This window comes from Orycteropus afer, unplaced genomic scaffold (genome assembly GCF_000298275.1).
Source record: "Orycteropus afer afer isolate SDZICR_OR568_19922 unplaced genomic scaffold, OryAfe1.0 scaffold00035, whole genome shotgun sequence".
Taxonomy (NCBI): Eukaryota; Metazoa; Chordata; class Mammalia; order Tubulidentata; family Orycteropodidae; genus Orycteropus; species Orycteropus afer.
In genome coordinates, this window is record NW_006921622.1 from 5,509,916 (window position 1) to 5,527,274 (window position 17,359).

A 17,359-nucleotide genomic window follows, 5' to 3' on the forward strand; every position below is an offset into this window, starting at 1 on the left:
GTGTCTGTGTTAATTGGTTTCCCTTTTCTTTGTTGAAGAGGGTCTGTGCAATCCTTCTGCCTAGTCCGCCATCTTGCCCCGCCTCGGTTTCTACTATTTTAAATTAAACTAAAACCAAACTCACTACGTGACTCAGTCCTGACTCATAGCAACCCCTCCTTGGGTTTCTGAGTCAGTATCACTATAGATTGTTCAATCTTCCTTCCAAAGAGTGACCAGTGAGTTTGAACTGCCAGCCTTCTGGTTAGCAGTCAAATGCCTTAGACACTATGCCACCAGAGTGCCCCCATTTTAAATTACTGCCTGTATATTCAGTTTTTTTTTTTTTTTTTAAACATCTTGACGATGTGACTAAGACTGAAAGGAGTTGGCTATTGAACCACATACTGTGTCAGAACATATTTCTCTATATGAATTTTTCAGTCTGTGTGGGGCCCAAATTATCGGCCTCAATTTCCCCTTTGCATACTTCATTTATTCCTTACAAATAGACATCAGTAGAGATTATGACAAACCATCATAGAGGTTTGACAGTGAACCTAAAATGAAATGAAATCTGATTTTGGACTATTTTCCCTCACAAGAGTTCTTGGCCCTATATAAATTTATCTTATTTACCTTAGTCAAGAGCTCTGAAAATGATAGTAATATTGGAGGGTGATGGATCTGTTTCACAGTGCATCAAATATCCATTTGCTTCTTTTCCCAGGGACAAATGTATAGTTACATTTACATAACTAAGGGAAAACACTCAGGTAATTTTTCTCACAATAATTAGAAGCAGTTTTAGGATCTCTAGCTTTTCTGCTTGTGGCCATAGCATATACAAGCATACATGGACACCCTATGTCCATGAGTATAGAATGGGACTTCTAGAACAGTTCATTGTTCTCGTTAGAGAAACCAGAACATAGACAAAGAAGCTGTTGTTCAGAAAGAGGAAGGGGATACCACATGGTTTAAAATCAGGAAAAGGATACATCAGGGTAGTATCTTTTTACCATACTTCTTCTGAAGAGTGGCTGATGGGTTTGAATTGCAGTGTTGTATTTGAACCGCCTTTTGGTTAGCAGTCACATGCCTCAGGGACTGTGCCACCTACCCTCCTGTTATTCAGTCTGTATGCTGAGCAAATAATCCAAGAACCTGGACTAAACCATTAACAACCTGTGGTACACAGATGATACAGCCTTCCTTGCTGAAAGTGAAGATGTCATGAAACACTAACTGATGATGATCAAAGACTACAGTCTTCAGTATGGATTACACCTGAACATAAAGAAAATGAAAATTCTCACAACTGAACAAATAAGCAACATCATGGTAAGCAGAGAAAGATTGAAGTTTTCAGGGATTTAATTTTACTTGGACCCACAATCAACACCCATGAAGCAGCAGTCAAGAAAGCAGACAGCCTATTGCACTGGGAAAATCAGCTGCAAAGGGCTTCTGTAAAGTGTTAAGAAGCAAAGATGTCTCTTTGAAGACTAAGGTGCATCTGACCCAAGCCATGGTATTTTTCAATCACCTCATATGCATGTGAAAGCTGGACAATGAATGAATAAGGAAGACTGAAGAGTTGGTGTCTTTGAATTGAGGTATTGATGAAGATTACTGAAAATAGTGTGGAGTATCAGAAGAATGAACAAATCTATCCTAGAAAAAGTGCAGCCAGAATGCTCCTTAGAAGTGAGAGTGGCCAGACTTTGTCTCATCTACTTTGGTAATGTGTTCAGAAGAGACGATTTCCTGGAGAAGGATATCATGCTTAGTAAAGTAGAGGGTCAGTGAAGGAAGGGGAAGACCCTCAATGAGGTGGATTGTCACAGTGGCTGCAGTGATGGGCTCAAGCATAGCAAGGATTGTGAGGATGGCACAGGAGCTGACTGTGTTGCATTCTCTTGTATAAAGGGTCACCATGAGTCAGAGCTGACTTGACAGCACCTAATGATCTAGCAACAATGTGCTAATAGGGATTCTGTATGAATGTGAAAACGCAAAATTTCTTACATAATAAACCTTGAGTAAATGAGATTGCAAATATTATTGGAAATTATGTTGATTCTGATGATGACAAAAATTGAGAATTTTGATAATGATGTTCAAGAAACAGTGAAAATTCCTTGAGCACCAAATATTAAAACATGAATAGAAAACTGTATTTCCAGGTCAGAAAAGCATATACTCTGACTTAAGACAGGATTCTGTTCTGATGACTTATCATAAGTTCTGATGTAAGTTGAATACCTCTGTTGTTTTTTTTTCTTTTTAAATTTTCATTATTTCATCTTTAGAAATCTGATTTTTAAACATCTGAGCTTGATAACATCAGCAACTTATGTGCTACAACATTGTATGTAGTACATGTGCAATGTTAAGATGTACTTAAAAAAAAATAACAAAAAAAACACCACAACCAGATTGTCATAGTACATTTGCAACTGAAATACCTGCTAAATTTGAGATTATCTGTACATAATTTCAAAAGCTTTTCTGATAGATTTATATTTGATTAACAGCCAGAAGATTAATTGTATTGATTATTACATCTCTGATCAATAGAGATCACATTTAGGAACAAATCACACTAGAAACAAGTATGTACTTAATTTTTAATAGCATAATCGTCTTAAAATCACTGTCTTCAAAGGGCTTGTCTCGGAGAAGGAATTGCTGTAATAGTTGCTTAGAATTTACTACCATTAGAATATTCATTTATTTCCACAGCAATGTTTCTCAGGATAATAGATGATAAGGTTTCTTTTTCAGATAGTTGTGTGAAAGAGCTATTATACAGTAACAGTAACTTGTTTTCTTTCTTCTTTGTGTAAAATGAACTCCTAGATCTTGTTCTCAGGATTGTTTGGAATAGGAATCAAAAGCATTTGATTCACTAGAGATTAAAATGACATCTACGGATGTTGAAATCCCTGGAATTTCTCTATATACTTACGGTTTACTTTTGTGTTATGTACTCATAGAGATGATTTTTAAATATATCGAGACTCAAATACTTTCAGAATCTCACATTAAATACTAACTCATATAATTTACCATTGCTTTTTAATTTTTTAAGTAGCATTTAACTTCACTCCATTACATATTTCTAAATTGTGCCTGGAAATTTTTTATTCTAAATGTAGTACCTCCAGCATTGTATCTGTTTGTTGAAACATAGTGGCTATTTCATCAGTACCTGGAGCTTTGTTTTATGCAAATTCCTTCAGTGCACCTTTGACTTCTTCCTTAAATACCATCAGTTCTTGATCATATGCTACCTCCTGAAGTGGTACTTCTGTAGTTACTGTCTGTATTCCTTCCACATTCTTTTGATACTTCCTGGATTATTCAGTATTTTGCTCATAGAATCCTTTAGTATTGCAACTTGAGGCTCGAATCTTTTCTTCAATTATTTCAGGTTGGGGAATGCTGAGCGTGTTCTTCCCTTTTGATTTTCTACCTACAGGTCTACACATTTCATTATAATACTTTACTTTGTCTTCTTGAACTGCTTTTTGAAATTTTATGTTCAGATCTTTTACTTCATTCTTTCTTACATTAGCTTTAACTACTCTCAGTTCAGGAGCTCTGGTAGCATAGTGGCTAAAGCACTTGACTGCTAACCAGAAGGCTGGCGGTTCAAACCCACTAGCCACTCCTCGGAAGGAAGGTTGGGCAATTCTACTTCCGTAGTGATACTGCCTCGGAAACCCAAGGAGGGGTTGCTATGAGTCGGGGCCGACTCGACGGCACATAACAACAACAACAACAACAACTCTCAGTTCAAAAGCACATTTCAGAGTCTTCTGACATCCATTTTGTACTTTTCTTTCTTTTTAATGACACTTTGCTTTCTTCATGTATGATGTCCTTGATATCTTCTCATAGCTCATCTGATCTTCAGTCATTGGTGTTCTGTTTGTCAAATATTTTCTTAAGATAGTCTCTAATATCAGGTGGGATATACTGAAGATTGTATTTTGACTCTTGTGGACTTGTCTTAATTTTCTTCAGCTTCAACTTAAACTTACATATGAGCAATTGATGGTCTGTTCGACATTTGGCCACTAGCCTTATTCTAACAGATTATCTTGAGCTTTTTCATGGTCTTTTTGAAAAGATATAGTCAATTGGATTCCTATGTATCCCATCTGATTAGGTCTATGTGAACAGTCACCATTTATGTTGTTGCAAAATGTATTGCAATGAATGAGTTGTTGGTCTTGAAAAATTCTATCATGTGATCTCTCACATCATTTCTATCACCAAGGCCATGTTTTCCAACCACCAGTACTTTTTTTTCCTTCTTCTGACTTTTGCATTCCAATCACAAGTAATTATCACTGCATCTATATTGCATGCATGTTTGATCAATTTCAGACTGTAGAAGTTGGCAAAATTCTTAAATTTCTTTGTCTTTGGCTTTAGTGGCTGGTGCTTAACTTTGAATAATAGCAGCATTAGCTACTAGTTGTTTTGTTGTCATGCCCCAGCCTCATAATCCTTGCTATACCTGAGCCCATTTTTACAGCCACTTTGCCAATCCATCGTGTTGAGGATCTTCACTTTCTTTGCTGACCATCCACTTTTCTAAGCATGATAACCTTCTCTAGGGAGTGGTCCCTTCTGAACACATGACTGAAGTCGGTGAGACAAAGTCTGGTCATTCTCTCTTCCAAGGAGCATTCTGGCTGTACATCATCCAGGACAGATTTGTTCATTCTTCTGGCACTCTATGGACTTTCAGTATTCTTTGCCCACACCACAACTCAAAAGCATCAACTCTTCTTTGGTCTTCCTTATTTATTGTTCAGCTTTCCCATGCATATGAGGCAATTGAAAACACCATGGCTTGAGTCAGGCACACCTTAGCCTTCAAAGTGACATCTTTGCTCTTCAGCACTTTAAAGAGGGCTTTTACAGCAGATTTGCCCAATGCAGTATGTTGTCTGGTTTCTTGACTGCTGTTCCACTGGTGTTGATTATGAAACCAACTAATATGAAATCTTTGACAACTTCAGTCTTTTCTCCATGCATCGTAATGCTGCTTATTGGTCTAGTTGTGAGGATTTTCCTTTTCTTTATGTTGAGGTGTAATCCATACTGCAGACTGTATTCTTCAACCTTCATCAGTAGGTGCCTTCAGTCATCTTCACTTTTAGCAAGCAAGGTTTTGTCCTCTGCATGTCACAGGTTGTTAATGGTTCTTCCTCTAATCCTGATGCCATGCTCTTTTTCATATAGCCCAGCTTCTTGTATTATTTGTTCAGTATACAGATTGAATAAGTATGGTGAAAGCATACAGCTATGACACACTCCCTTCCTGATTTTAAACTATGCAGTGTCTCCTTGTTCTGTTCGAATGACAGCCTCCTGGTCTATGTACAGGTTCCTCGTGAGTACAAGTGAGTACTCTGTAATTCCCATTCTTCCCAACGTTATCCATAATTTGTTATGATCCACACAATTGAATGCTTTTGCACAGTCAATAATGCACAAGTAAGCATCTTTCTAGTATTCTTTGCTTTGAGCCAAGATCCATCTGACATCAGCAGTAATATCCCTTGTTCCATGTCCTCTTCTGAATTCAGCTTGCATTTCTGGAAGTTCCCTGTCAATATACTATTACAACCATTTTTAAAATTATCTTCAGCAAGAGTTTACTTGTGTGTGATATTAATGATATTGTTCAATAATTTCCACTTTCTGTAGAACCACCTTTCTTTGGATTGGGTACAAACATGGATCTCTTCCAATCAGTTGGTCAGCTATCTGTCTTCCAAATAATTTGACATAGAAGAGTAAATGCCTTGGGTGTGGCATTTGTTTCTTGAAACATCTCAATAGGTATTCCGTCAATTCCTGGAGCCTTGTTTTTTGCCAATTCCTTTAGGCAGCTTCAACTTCTTCCTTCAACACCATTGGTTCTTGATGGATATTATCCTATCATTGACAGCATTGTATTTCAGGATAGACCTTGAAGAATTCTTTTTGACAATGTCATGTCATTCCTCTTCAATTTGTCATTACCAGCATAGTAGTCATATGATTGTCTGATTTAAAATGGCCAATATCAGCCCATTTTGGCTCATTAATGACTAGGATACCCATCTTTGTGTATTCCATTTATTTTTAACAGCTTCCAATTTTCCTAGATTCTTATTTGGGCATTCCAGTTTTCAATCATTAAAGGATGTTTGCAGCTGTTTCTTCTCAATTTGAATCATGCCACAATAGCAAATGAAGGTCCTGAAAACAGTACCTGATCCATATCATTAGGGTCATAATGCCTAAGGCATTTGACAGCTAACCAGAAGGCTGGCAGTTCAAACCCACCAGCCACTCCTTGGAAGGAAGATTGGACAATCTACTTTCCTTGTGATACTGTCTCAGAAACCCAAAGTGGGGTCACTATGAGTCGGATCCAACTTGAAGCCAGTGAGTTTGGTTTTTATTTGGTTCTACTTTGGGGAGGCATCTCTTCCCCAATCCTATTCTGAGTACCTTCCAACCTGAGGGACTCATCTTCTGACACTATATCAATGTTTCACTTAGGTTTTCAGTGACCAATTTTTTAAAAAGTAGACATGGCCACATCCTTTTACCTTGTCTGTCTTAGTTAGGCCACCAGTCCTTTGTCAGCTTCTCATACTGTGGTGTCTTATGTGTTGCTGTGATGTTAGAAAATATGCCACTGGTATTTCAAATACCAGCAAAAGCATAGAGACAGGTCTGGAGTAGACAGGTTTCAGCAGAGCTTCCAGACTAAGACACACTGATGTACCTAGACAGGAATGATCAGGTCATTTCCACTTGAGCTGTTTACTCTTCTTAAAATGTGTGAACATTTTCAGAAGCCAAGGTAAGAACCATGTTTTTGTTCTTTAGCTTCCAAATGTGATTTTGAAGCAAACCCCTGTGGTTGGTTTGAAGCAATTACTGGTGACCATTTTGACTGGGTATGGAGCTCCAGAAGTGACCTTTCCACTGATTTTCACCAACAGGCCCCACCTCAAGATCACACTCACCACACAGCTCAAGGTAAGATGCAAGCATAAGCGATCTCCAACTACTTCTGCTTGCTACTGTTCAGCCAAGGTTGGAAAGAGAAAGACACAATTAAGGTTCTGTGTTACTATAGTAGTAGTGCAAGTGAATATTGTTCATTATAATTATGTTGTCTGCTTGGAATAATTCCCTTTTGCATGCTGAGGAGATGGTACATATATATATATAGATAGATAGATACAGACAGATAACAGGTAGGTAGATAGATAGATAGATAGATGTTGTTGTTGTTATGTGCTGTCAAGTTGGATCTGACTCATAGCGACCCCTCCTTGGGTTGCTGAGGCAGTATCACTACAGAAGTAGATTGCCCAACCTTCCCTCCAAGGAGTGACTGGTGGGTTTGAACCACCAGCCTTCTGGTTAGCAATCAAGTGCCTTAGGCACCATGCTACCAGAACTCCCAGATAGATAGATAGATAGATAGATAGATAGACAGATAAATTTACTTGAAGTAACCCAATTTATTGATTGTTTTTGGCACCATTTAGTCCTACCTAGATGTGCATGATACTATCATATTTATAAGAGCAAATCTGAGAAAATAATTTACTTTTTTTAAATGTTGTGTGGTCTTAATTTTACAGTTAAGTTGGACATGGAACTTATTCACTGTAGGGCTAAAAGAGACATGTCTCTTTGGATGGTCCAGTAGGTTAACTAATGATTTGTTTTTGTGTCTCAATAGGGCATTTCATGTTCATTCTGAAGAAAAGCAGCAGCTTCTCACAAATTGCTAAACTCCAGAGCCCCACTTTCAGCCAGACAGGACCTGAATGTACACTTTCTTTCTGGTAAACATTGTAAATGATGACCAGTTAAACTGTTGGATCAGAAAAGGAATTTAGATTTCACATTAGGGGTTATATATTGTTTATGGAATGAGTACAGCTTCATTTCTTTTTCAGTATTGCATTTATGATCTAGCTATTACCTAGGGACACCTTATTAATGATATAATGATGATGTTTTATATATATATCTTCTCTTTCAGTTAATATTTTGTATGTAAATATAGGCACAAATGCTAAAAGCCAAGATAGGGAACATTTAGAAGTTAAGTTTTAGAAGATGGAGACATGCTAGGGAAATGTTTCTTTTCAAGCCTAACATAGCATTTGGAGTCTATAGAAAGGGTTGGAACTATCTTCTTAAGCATAGATGTCCTTTTTAGATGTCTTGCTTTATGTCTTGGAAATAAAGCAGATCTTTATTTTTCTTTTTCTGTGTGTGTTTACATGGAGGATATGTGTGTTAAATTTCATTGGATATGTTTTCCCTAAAGGTTGTCAGTGGCAACTGATACACGAATGCCCATTTTCCCTAGAGGAAAAAGTACAGCACATAAAACATCTCCCTTTTGTCACATACACAATTTGAACATGAGACTTTGGTCAGGGGGTTGCAGGCATCCTTTAGCACTTATTGGAAGTTGTAGGTTGCCCCTGGCTTTACTTTAAAAATAACTATGTCATTAAATGCACACAATTAGCATTTTCCTTTGGAGAGCGCTATCAGTGTTTGTTATGTTCATTTCTTAAGATGAAAGGACTCTTTCTATCCAACACTGGATTATAATTTAATGAAGGCTGCCTTCTCTGCTCTGTACAGAAGTCCTTGAGAAAGGCTCCCAGGGTCCTGAGAGCCAGAGTGTGTACCTCAGCAGATAAGCTTTTGCAAATGGGCAACCACACTTTCTGTAGGGAAAAAGGAGTTGCTCATGATAACTAATTATTGATTGATGACTGAGTGGAAGAGTCTAAAAGTTAAATATTTAGTATAACCTGTAAGTCACTTCCATTTCTTGTGGATGTTCTTTTCCAGGTTTTATAACTATGGCCTGTCGGTCGGAGCAGCTGAACTGCAGTTACATGTGGGAAAAGCCAATGATACCACAGTACTCTGGAGAGTCTTATATAACCAAGGCAACCAGTGGTCAGAGGCCACTATTCACCTTGGACGTCTGACCCAGCCTTTCCATTTGTCACTACATAAAGTCAGTCTTGGCATTTATGATGGAATCTCAGCTATCGATGACATTAAGTTTGAAAACTGTTCTCTCCCTCTTCCTTCCAAGAGCTGTGAAGGGCCAGATCTTTTCTGGTGTAAATACACCAAAGCATGTGTAGAAAAACTTCAGTTATGTGATCTTGTGGATGACTGTGGTGATAATACAGATGAGACCAACTGTGGTAAGTATCTTTGGCCTCTCTTACTCATTTTGATAATGGTGACCTTGAGTGGTTTGCTATTTTCTAGTTATTCACACCATTTGGCATAAAACATAGCTCCAAAGCTGATTTATATTGTGTGTGGTTAATTAAAAATCTCCTTAGTATGTATTAATATGTAGAACACACTAAGAGTCCTTGGTGGTACAAATGGTTAATGCATTCAGTTGCTAACCCAAAGGTTGACTCTGACATGCATGGGGTCACCGTAAGTTGGAATTGACTGGAAGGCAGCTAGTTTTTAAGATAGTACATACTAGAAATACAATCATGAACACAACTACACAGATCCTGCCTTCATGCAGCCTGGAGTCTAATAGGCAGGAAAGATATTATTTAGATAATTACTAAGTAAATATATCATTGTAACCGTGGCAGATGCTACACAGAAAATTACCGTGAGTTCATATAATAAGGGCAATTGACTTTTAGAAATGATTACTTGCCAGAGATCTGATAAATTATAAGTAAAAGCATACATACTAAACCCTCACATGTAACTGCATGGCAGATAGAAGATAGCTAGTATGGTTGGAACAAGCAAATGAAGGGGAAATAAGGTACAAGGCAGGGATGGAGAAGTAGTGGGAAGCCAAATTTAGAGGTCTTTGTAGTATATGTTAAGAAATTTTTTTCTTTATTTGAGAGTTTTTAAGAAGGAGAGTAATATGATAAAATTGGCATATTTAAAATGTCACTGTGGACACAGTGTAATGAATGGATTAGAGCACAGTGGATTCAGGAGTTCCCTTAGTAAGACATGGCAATAATTTATGAGAGAGAGAATGACAACATGAATGATAGTGATGGAGATGGAGGTACTAAACTCTGGGAGACTGTTTAGGATGAGACATTTGGTGATGTTTTGGGCTATAGGGAGTAGCGAGTGAAAGATTAGTCTAGGTCTATCAAGATAAATCCTATGTTTGTACCTTAAAATTATCTAAAATTTTGGACGGATAGTTCCAATGTTTGAAGTTCTAAAGATTATATAGGTCTTACAATTGAATAAATTTAGCTCCAGTTAGTGTCCAATGAAGTTGGTTCTGAAAATGAATCTGATCCTTAGAGGTTTTCTTTGTTTGTTTTCATTCTAACAATCTATCAGGAAACAAAAAAGTTTACAAGATTCAGAAGACTTATATTTCTTGTCTAGAAATATCAATAATTCTTAAATACCAAGCTATGGGTCGGTTAAATCGGAAAGGTAATTATAAGTCAAAGCAGGATCATAAAATCCTTGATGAGTCATAGGAAATAATACATTAAGAAATTTCCATATATGGTATTTCTATGCTATTTATCAGGAGCTCTGGTAGCATAGTGGCTAAGACACTTGCCTGCTAACGAGAAGGCTGGCGGTTCAAACCCACCAGCCATTCCTCGGAAGGAAGGTTGGGCAATCCTACTTCTGTAGTGATACTGCCTCGGAAACCCAAGGAGGTGTCGCTATGAGTCGGGGTCGACTCGACAGCACATAACAACAACAACAACATGCTATTTATCATATTACCATATGATCCAGAAATCCCACTACTAGGTATATACATGGGAGCTCTGGTAGCATAGTGGCTAAGGCACTTGACTGCTAACCAGAAGGCTGGTGGTTCAAACCCACCAGCCACTCCTCGGAAGGAAGGTTGGGCAATCCTACTTCCGTAGTGATACTGCCTTGGAAACCCAAGGAGGGGTCGCTAGGAGTTGGGGCCAACTCGATGACACATAACAACAGCAAAAGGTATATACCCCCACTCATGTGTCAGTATGTGGCTTGTGTGTTGCTATGAGACTGGAGTCTATGCCATCTGTATTTCACATACCAGCTGGGTCACCCATAGTGGATATGTTTCAGTGAAATTTCCAGACAAAGGAAGACTGGGAAGAAGGAAAAGGCCATCTACTTCAGAAAAAAACTGGCTACTGAGGGAGACTTATTAACAACCTGTGATACACAGATGACACAACCTTGCTTGCTGAAAATGAAGATGCCTTGATGTACTTACCGGTGAATGTCAAAATCTACAGTTTTCAGTGTGGATTACACCTCAACATAAAGCAAAAATCCTCACAACTGAACTCATAAGCAACATCATGATAAACAGAAAAAAGAGTGAAGTTGTAAGGGATTTCATTTTACTTAGATCCACAATTAGCACCCATGGAAGCAGTAGTCAGGAATCAGACGTCATATTGCACTAGGAAAATCTGCGACAAAAGACCTCTTTAAAGTGTTGAAGAACAAAGATGTCACTTTTAAGATTAAGGTGCACCTACTCAAGCCATGGTATTTTCAGTAGAGTGATATGCATGTGAAAGCTGGACAATTAATAAGGAATATTGAAGAAGAGTTAATGCCTTTAAATTGTGGTATTGGCAAAGAATGCTGAAAATACCATGGACTGCCCAAAGAATGGACAAATCTTTCCTGGAAGAAGTATAGCTGGAATGCTCCTTAAAAGCAAGAATGACCAGACTTCATCTCACCTATTTTGATCATGTTGTCAGAAGGGACTATTCCTTGGAGAAGGATATCATGCTTGATAATGTGGAGGATCAGAAGAAAAAGGGAAGACCTTCCATGAGATGGAATGACACAGTGATTGCAGTGATCATAGCGAGGGCTTAATCATAGCAAGGATTGTGAAGATGGCACAGGACTGGGCAGTGTTTCGTTCTGTTGTACACAGAGTTGCTGTAAGTCAAAGCTGACTCAGTGGTGCCTAACAATAATAACAATAAGGCATGCATCTTGCAGACATAAAAAAACATGATATGAGCAGATATGTGCACACCCATGTTCATCGCAACACCATTCACAATAGCAAAAAGAGAGAAGCAAGCTAAATGCCCATCAGTAGATGAATCGGTAAACAAATTATAGTACATAAACACAATGGAGTACTATGCAATGTTAACAAACAGCGATGAATCTGCAAAACACTGCTTATAACATGGATGAACCTAGAGGACATTATGCTGACTGAAATTAGTCAATCACAAAGGGACAAATATTGTATGAGATCACGAGGTCACTATCATAAAAAAGAAACTTTTTTTTTTTAGAAAAAGAAATTTCCATGTAAGCCATTTGTAGAGAATTTTGCAAATATATGATTATCTATCTTTCATATTATCAGGAATTTTAAAGTCTGAATTACCATAAATCTCACCAAATTTGCACAACAAATATTAGAGTAAATATTAATAAAATTCATGATTTTGACAGTGATGCTTAGAAGAAGTGTTATTTAAGATAATTTTTATTTTATAAATTTAAGAAGTCTTTTTCATCCTTTTCAACTCCCAAAATTTCACTCCTTAAAAATTGTCAACCTTTTATTTCACCCAAGTTACTATGTGTCTGCCCTCTAGTTAGTGATTAATTCGGGTGAAGGGAAAGGCAGTATACAATAAAGAGGAGGGCAGCACAAAAAAAAGGAGCTCTGGTGGAGTAGTTGATAAGGTACTTGGTTGCTAACCAGAATGTCAGTGGTTTATACCTACCAGCCACTCCATGGAAGGAAGATGCGGTGATCTACTTCCATAAATATTTCAGCCTCGGAAACCCAGTAAGGGTCACTAGGAGTCGGAATCGACTCGATCACAGTGAGCTTGGTTTTTTTGGTTTCAGCACAAAATGATCAAGTCTAAGGAACACACTGAGAGGAGCCCAAGAGCAAAAGGCAACAAAGGTTAAGTGGTATTACATATACAGTACTGTAGGAACAATTTTAAAAAGATATAAAAGGTCCATCAGTTGCTAAAAATAAGTGAATTATCCTTTGAACATCTCAGTTTTAATTTAGAAGAATGGAATTATTGGAGTTTAATGATATTATCAAAATACTTCTTGTGACTATATATTATTTTATGAAAATAGTAGTTGCATTAGACCACAGGTTTCTCTCAAAGCTTTCCATCCAGACATATTACTTATTGCACAGAATGCATTAGACATCCTGAAATCAGTGCTGTATTCCACCCCCCACCCCCCCAGCATTTGTAGGGACATGGTCTGTTTTTAAGGGTGGAGCCACTTGTAATCCCAGTGGAAATGAAGACTGAGTGTGCAGTCAGTATGAAGACAGGCAGTATAAAAATCTGTTGGCTTCTGTGCCAGTTTATGTTAGAAACTCAGCAATTTGACATTCTCCTTCTGCTCCACAGCCAAAGACTGACACCTGGAGAGAACACTGTAGGACCTCAGCTCATGTCACATCTGGGCTTGATGCTCTCAACCCTCATTTGACATTTACTCACTTGGTTCTCTTCACTAGGTCTACACTCGTGTTCTGTGGTTTCAGAAGACAGATGATTTGTTCTTGCCTGGCTGCATTTGTGCACATAGACTTTTATTTATTGTTTCAGAGTATTTGTTCACTTTTTATTTGGAATTCAGTTACTAAGATGAATAATTTATTTGACATATTTTTTTTTAAATAACAACTTATGTAAATGAAGCTAAAAGGTGGAACTACCAGTTAATTCTAAATCTTGTCAGTTCTTCCAAATAATGTCAAGTGCACATTCTATCGCATTTGTTCTAAAACAAATACTTGGTGTCAACAGAATCTGCACATCTTGAAAAATGAATATGGTCCTATGTCAATCTAGAAATTTAGGTGGGATATTCAACATTAATAAGGGCTAGTCAACTCTGAATTGTAAAAAGAATTAGAACTATATAACTCCTGCTCAAAGGAGCTATAATCTTATAAAAGGAAAAGACCCCACAGATGAAAGAAATATTTAAGAACAGGCACGGGGATTGACATTAGGTGTGAATAGAGATAGAAAAAGGAAGTGAGGTGTTTGAGGCACAGAGGGAAGACAGTTCTACAGGGAAAGATTGTTGTTGATGTTAGATGCCATCAGGCAGATCCTAACTCATGGTGACTCCATGTGACAGAGTTCAAGTTCCCCATATGAATGTTCTTGGATGTAACCTTTACAGAAGCCAGTTCTTTCTCCTTTCTAGCTGTTGTGTGTGTGTTTGAAAGGCCAGCCTTTCAGTTAGCTGCTGGGTGCTTAAACCAACAGGGCTCCATGGGGAAGGATTTTAAAAGAAAAAAAAGAAAAAAATAAAACACTGCCATCTGGTAGATTCCCACTCATAGCACCCTACAGGACAGAGAAGAACTGCCCCCATAGACTTTCTAAGGCTGTAAACAGAAGCAGACTGCCTCATCTTTATCCCAGTGAGCCACTAGTGGATTTGAACCACTGATCTTTTGGTTAGCAGCTGAATGCTTTAACTACTGTGTCACCAGAGATCTTTATGGGGAAAAACGGTTGGGGACAAACAAAATGCCATTTTTATTTGAGGAAGGTGGCACTTTAAAGACAATCAGAGGAATGTACCATTAAATTTATATTAATGGATTGAAAATAGAGAAGAAAAATAATAGTGCCTTTGAAGAATCATCATCTAGCACTAGTGTGTAGGAAAAATTGGAACCAAGGGCAGGTTGGAAGCAGAGAGAATAATTTTTCAGTGAGGCCCAGAAAATGCATCCAGATCATCTTGGCTGGTTGTTAAAAATACGGATTCTTGGACTTCACCTCAGATATTAAAAAATTAGTATTTGTTGTGGCCCTTTACCATAGAATCAACAATGTTACCAGGCACCCCAGGTGATTCTGAGAGATTGAGACCAAGGAAAGTATGAATATTCTCAGCTTTGCTTATTAGAATTACCTAGGAAGCCTATTTAAAATCCTGATGTGTGGCCTCACCTCTTGAACCAATTAAATCAATATCTCTGGAGGTGAATTCTTGCTTTGGTGTTTTTGAGTGCCCTCTGTTGATTGCAACATTCAGAAATGGTTGAAATCCACTGAGCCAGTAAGCTGGATGCAATGTGACAGCTGTGGGGTCATGATTAGTTGTCTGGAGTTACGGTAAAAGAAGTATGGAAATGTAGAAGGGCTGGGCACAAAGGCATTTGGAAAGTAATGGCCAAAGCAATTTCACCTTCAGTCCATAAAAGATTGATACTTAATATATATTATCTAGCATTTATTCACTCTTTTTAATGTACCATTTTTAAAATTGAAATGGCAAGCTTTAACATAAGGAAAATATTATTTAGTTTACTTAATCATATTTATTTTAATTATTAATACTAATTGTTTAATGCCAATTTTGCTTTTATTTAATGCCAATTTTCAGCACCTGAACTACAGTGTAACTTTGAAAATGGAATTTGTAACTGGGAACAAGATACAGAAGATGACTTTGATTGGACCAGGAACCAGGGCCCTACTTCAACACTTAATACAGGGCCAATGAAGGATAATACTGTGGGCACAGCTAAAGGACATTATCTCTATATAGAATCTTCAGAGCCACAGGAGTTCCAAAACCGAGCTGCATTACTCAGCCCAATCCTTAATGCCACTGACACAAAGGGCTGCACCTTCCACTTATATTATCACATGTTTGGAAAACACGTTTATAGGCTGGCCATCTACCAGCGAATCTGGAATAACACAAGGGGAGAGTTGCTGTGGCACATATTTGGGAATCAAGGCAACAGATGGATAAGAAAGCACCTAAACCTTTCCAGCATGCAGCCTTTTCAGGTATGGATAATGGGTGTCATCATCTGTATTTGAAATGCATCAGAATGTCCAAAGAACACAAAAGATCACTTGATTCCTGAACTGAAAGCAAATGAAATTTGATCAAAGTTACTTTGACACACATTTATCATTTCATTAAGAGTGCCCCAAATCTAAGTTGTTTTTTTCCTTGACTGCCCCCAATAATATATGATTAAAAGTCTCTGAAGATAAACACATGGCATTGGGAACAGCTGCAGGGCCCTCCAGTTTTAAGCACTCATTGTACTGAAATTAAAAATATGGAAGGAAAAAAAAAAAAAGTGGCACGATCTCTGATATTCTCCAAGAAGCTCAGACTCAGCTCAGACTTTTAAACTGTAAGTGACTTTGAGATTTTCATTTCACTTTTTAATCTTATAGGTAAACAATTGAAATCAGGCAGAATGCTTACTGTGTCCAAAAATCACACAACAGCTCTGGGGCAGAGCTGGTGTTTGAACCCAGGTCTCCTTACTCCTGATGGAATATTCTCTACTCTAAATCTCACCTGTTTTCTACTGAAAGCCCAACTTGAAATAGCAAACTCAAATGCTTGTGTGGCTTTTACAGGTTTTTAAACACATATATCATCTATTTGATCCTATTAGTATTTCAGTTTCCTGAAGTGGGTAAATTGGAGATAAGAATTAAAAAGCTCAGAGAGGTTACTGTTTATCCCTGGCCAAAAAACTGATGAAGAGCAAAACTAGAACTTTAAGAGTGTTAAAGTTCTAGTTCTAGCAAAACTAGAACTTTAAAACTTTGGTTTTAAAGTGTGTTGTTTGTGCTCTTTTTATTTTTGATTATAAATTATTATTTATATATTCTAGATACAAGTCTTTTATCAGATGTATGCCTTGCAAATAGTTTCTCCCAGTCTGCAATTTGTCTTTTCATTCTCATAATAGTGTCTTTTGAAGAGCAGATTTTTGAGAAAATGATGAGGTCAACTTTTGGATCTTTTGACTGATGATCACAGATTTTATGGATCATGCTTTTGGTATCCTATCTAACAAAGCATTGTCTAACAAAGTCTCAAAAGTTTTCCTTTTCTTTCTCTCCTGTCCTCTTTGGGAATTGAATTACATGCAAATTAGGCTTTTGATGATTTACTGATGTTCTGTTTGGTTGATTTTTTTTTTAAATTTTGTTTTGATTTGGGTGAAGATTTACAGAGTAAATTCACTTTTCATACAGCAGTTCACATATAATTTGTCTCATGTCATTGACCAAAATTTACAATGCAACAGCTCCCCTCCCACTTCCTCCCCATAGTTACCTCTTCCCAGTGTCCATCCCTCCGTACTCTTCTGCGCCCTGAGCTGTCTCGCTCGGCATAAGCAGCCCTTCCTTCTCCCATGATTGTTCTCTCCAGGGCGTGTGTCTACTTGAGGTAAATGTTCAACTCACCTGCCTGTACTTTGTTTGGCTGGAAACCACAGGTGTGGGTTCAA

At 37.7% G+C, this 17,359-nt stretch overlaps 1 protein-coding gene across 1 annotated transcript in view; it reads left to right on the top strand.

Moving 5' to 3' along the window:
* The window catches only part of MALRD1 (MAM and LDL receptor class A domain containing 1), a 1,363,654-nt gene that overhangs the window by 269,515 nt on the left and 1,076,780 nt on the right, over positions 1-17,359 (top strand). Inside the window, exons 15-18 of the mRNA XM_007936352.1 lie at positions 6,889-7,041; positions 7,757-7,862; positions 8,893-9,260; positions 15,472-15,884. Of these exons, the coding sequence (XP_007934543.1) occupies positions 6,889-7,041; positions 7,757-7,862; positions 8,893-9,260; positions 15,472-15,884 (1,040 nt within the window). The remainder of the gene's footprint in view (positions 1-6,888; positions 7,042-7,756; positions 7,863-8,892; positions 9,261-15,471; positions 15,885-17,359) is intronic.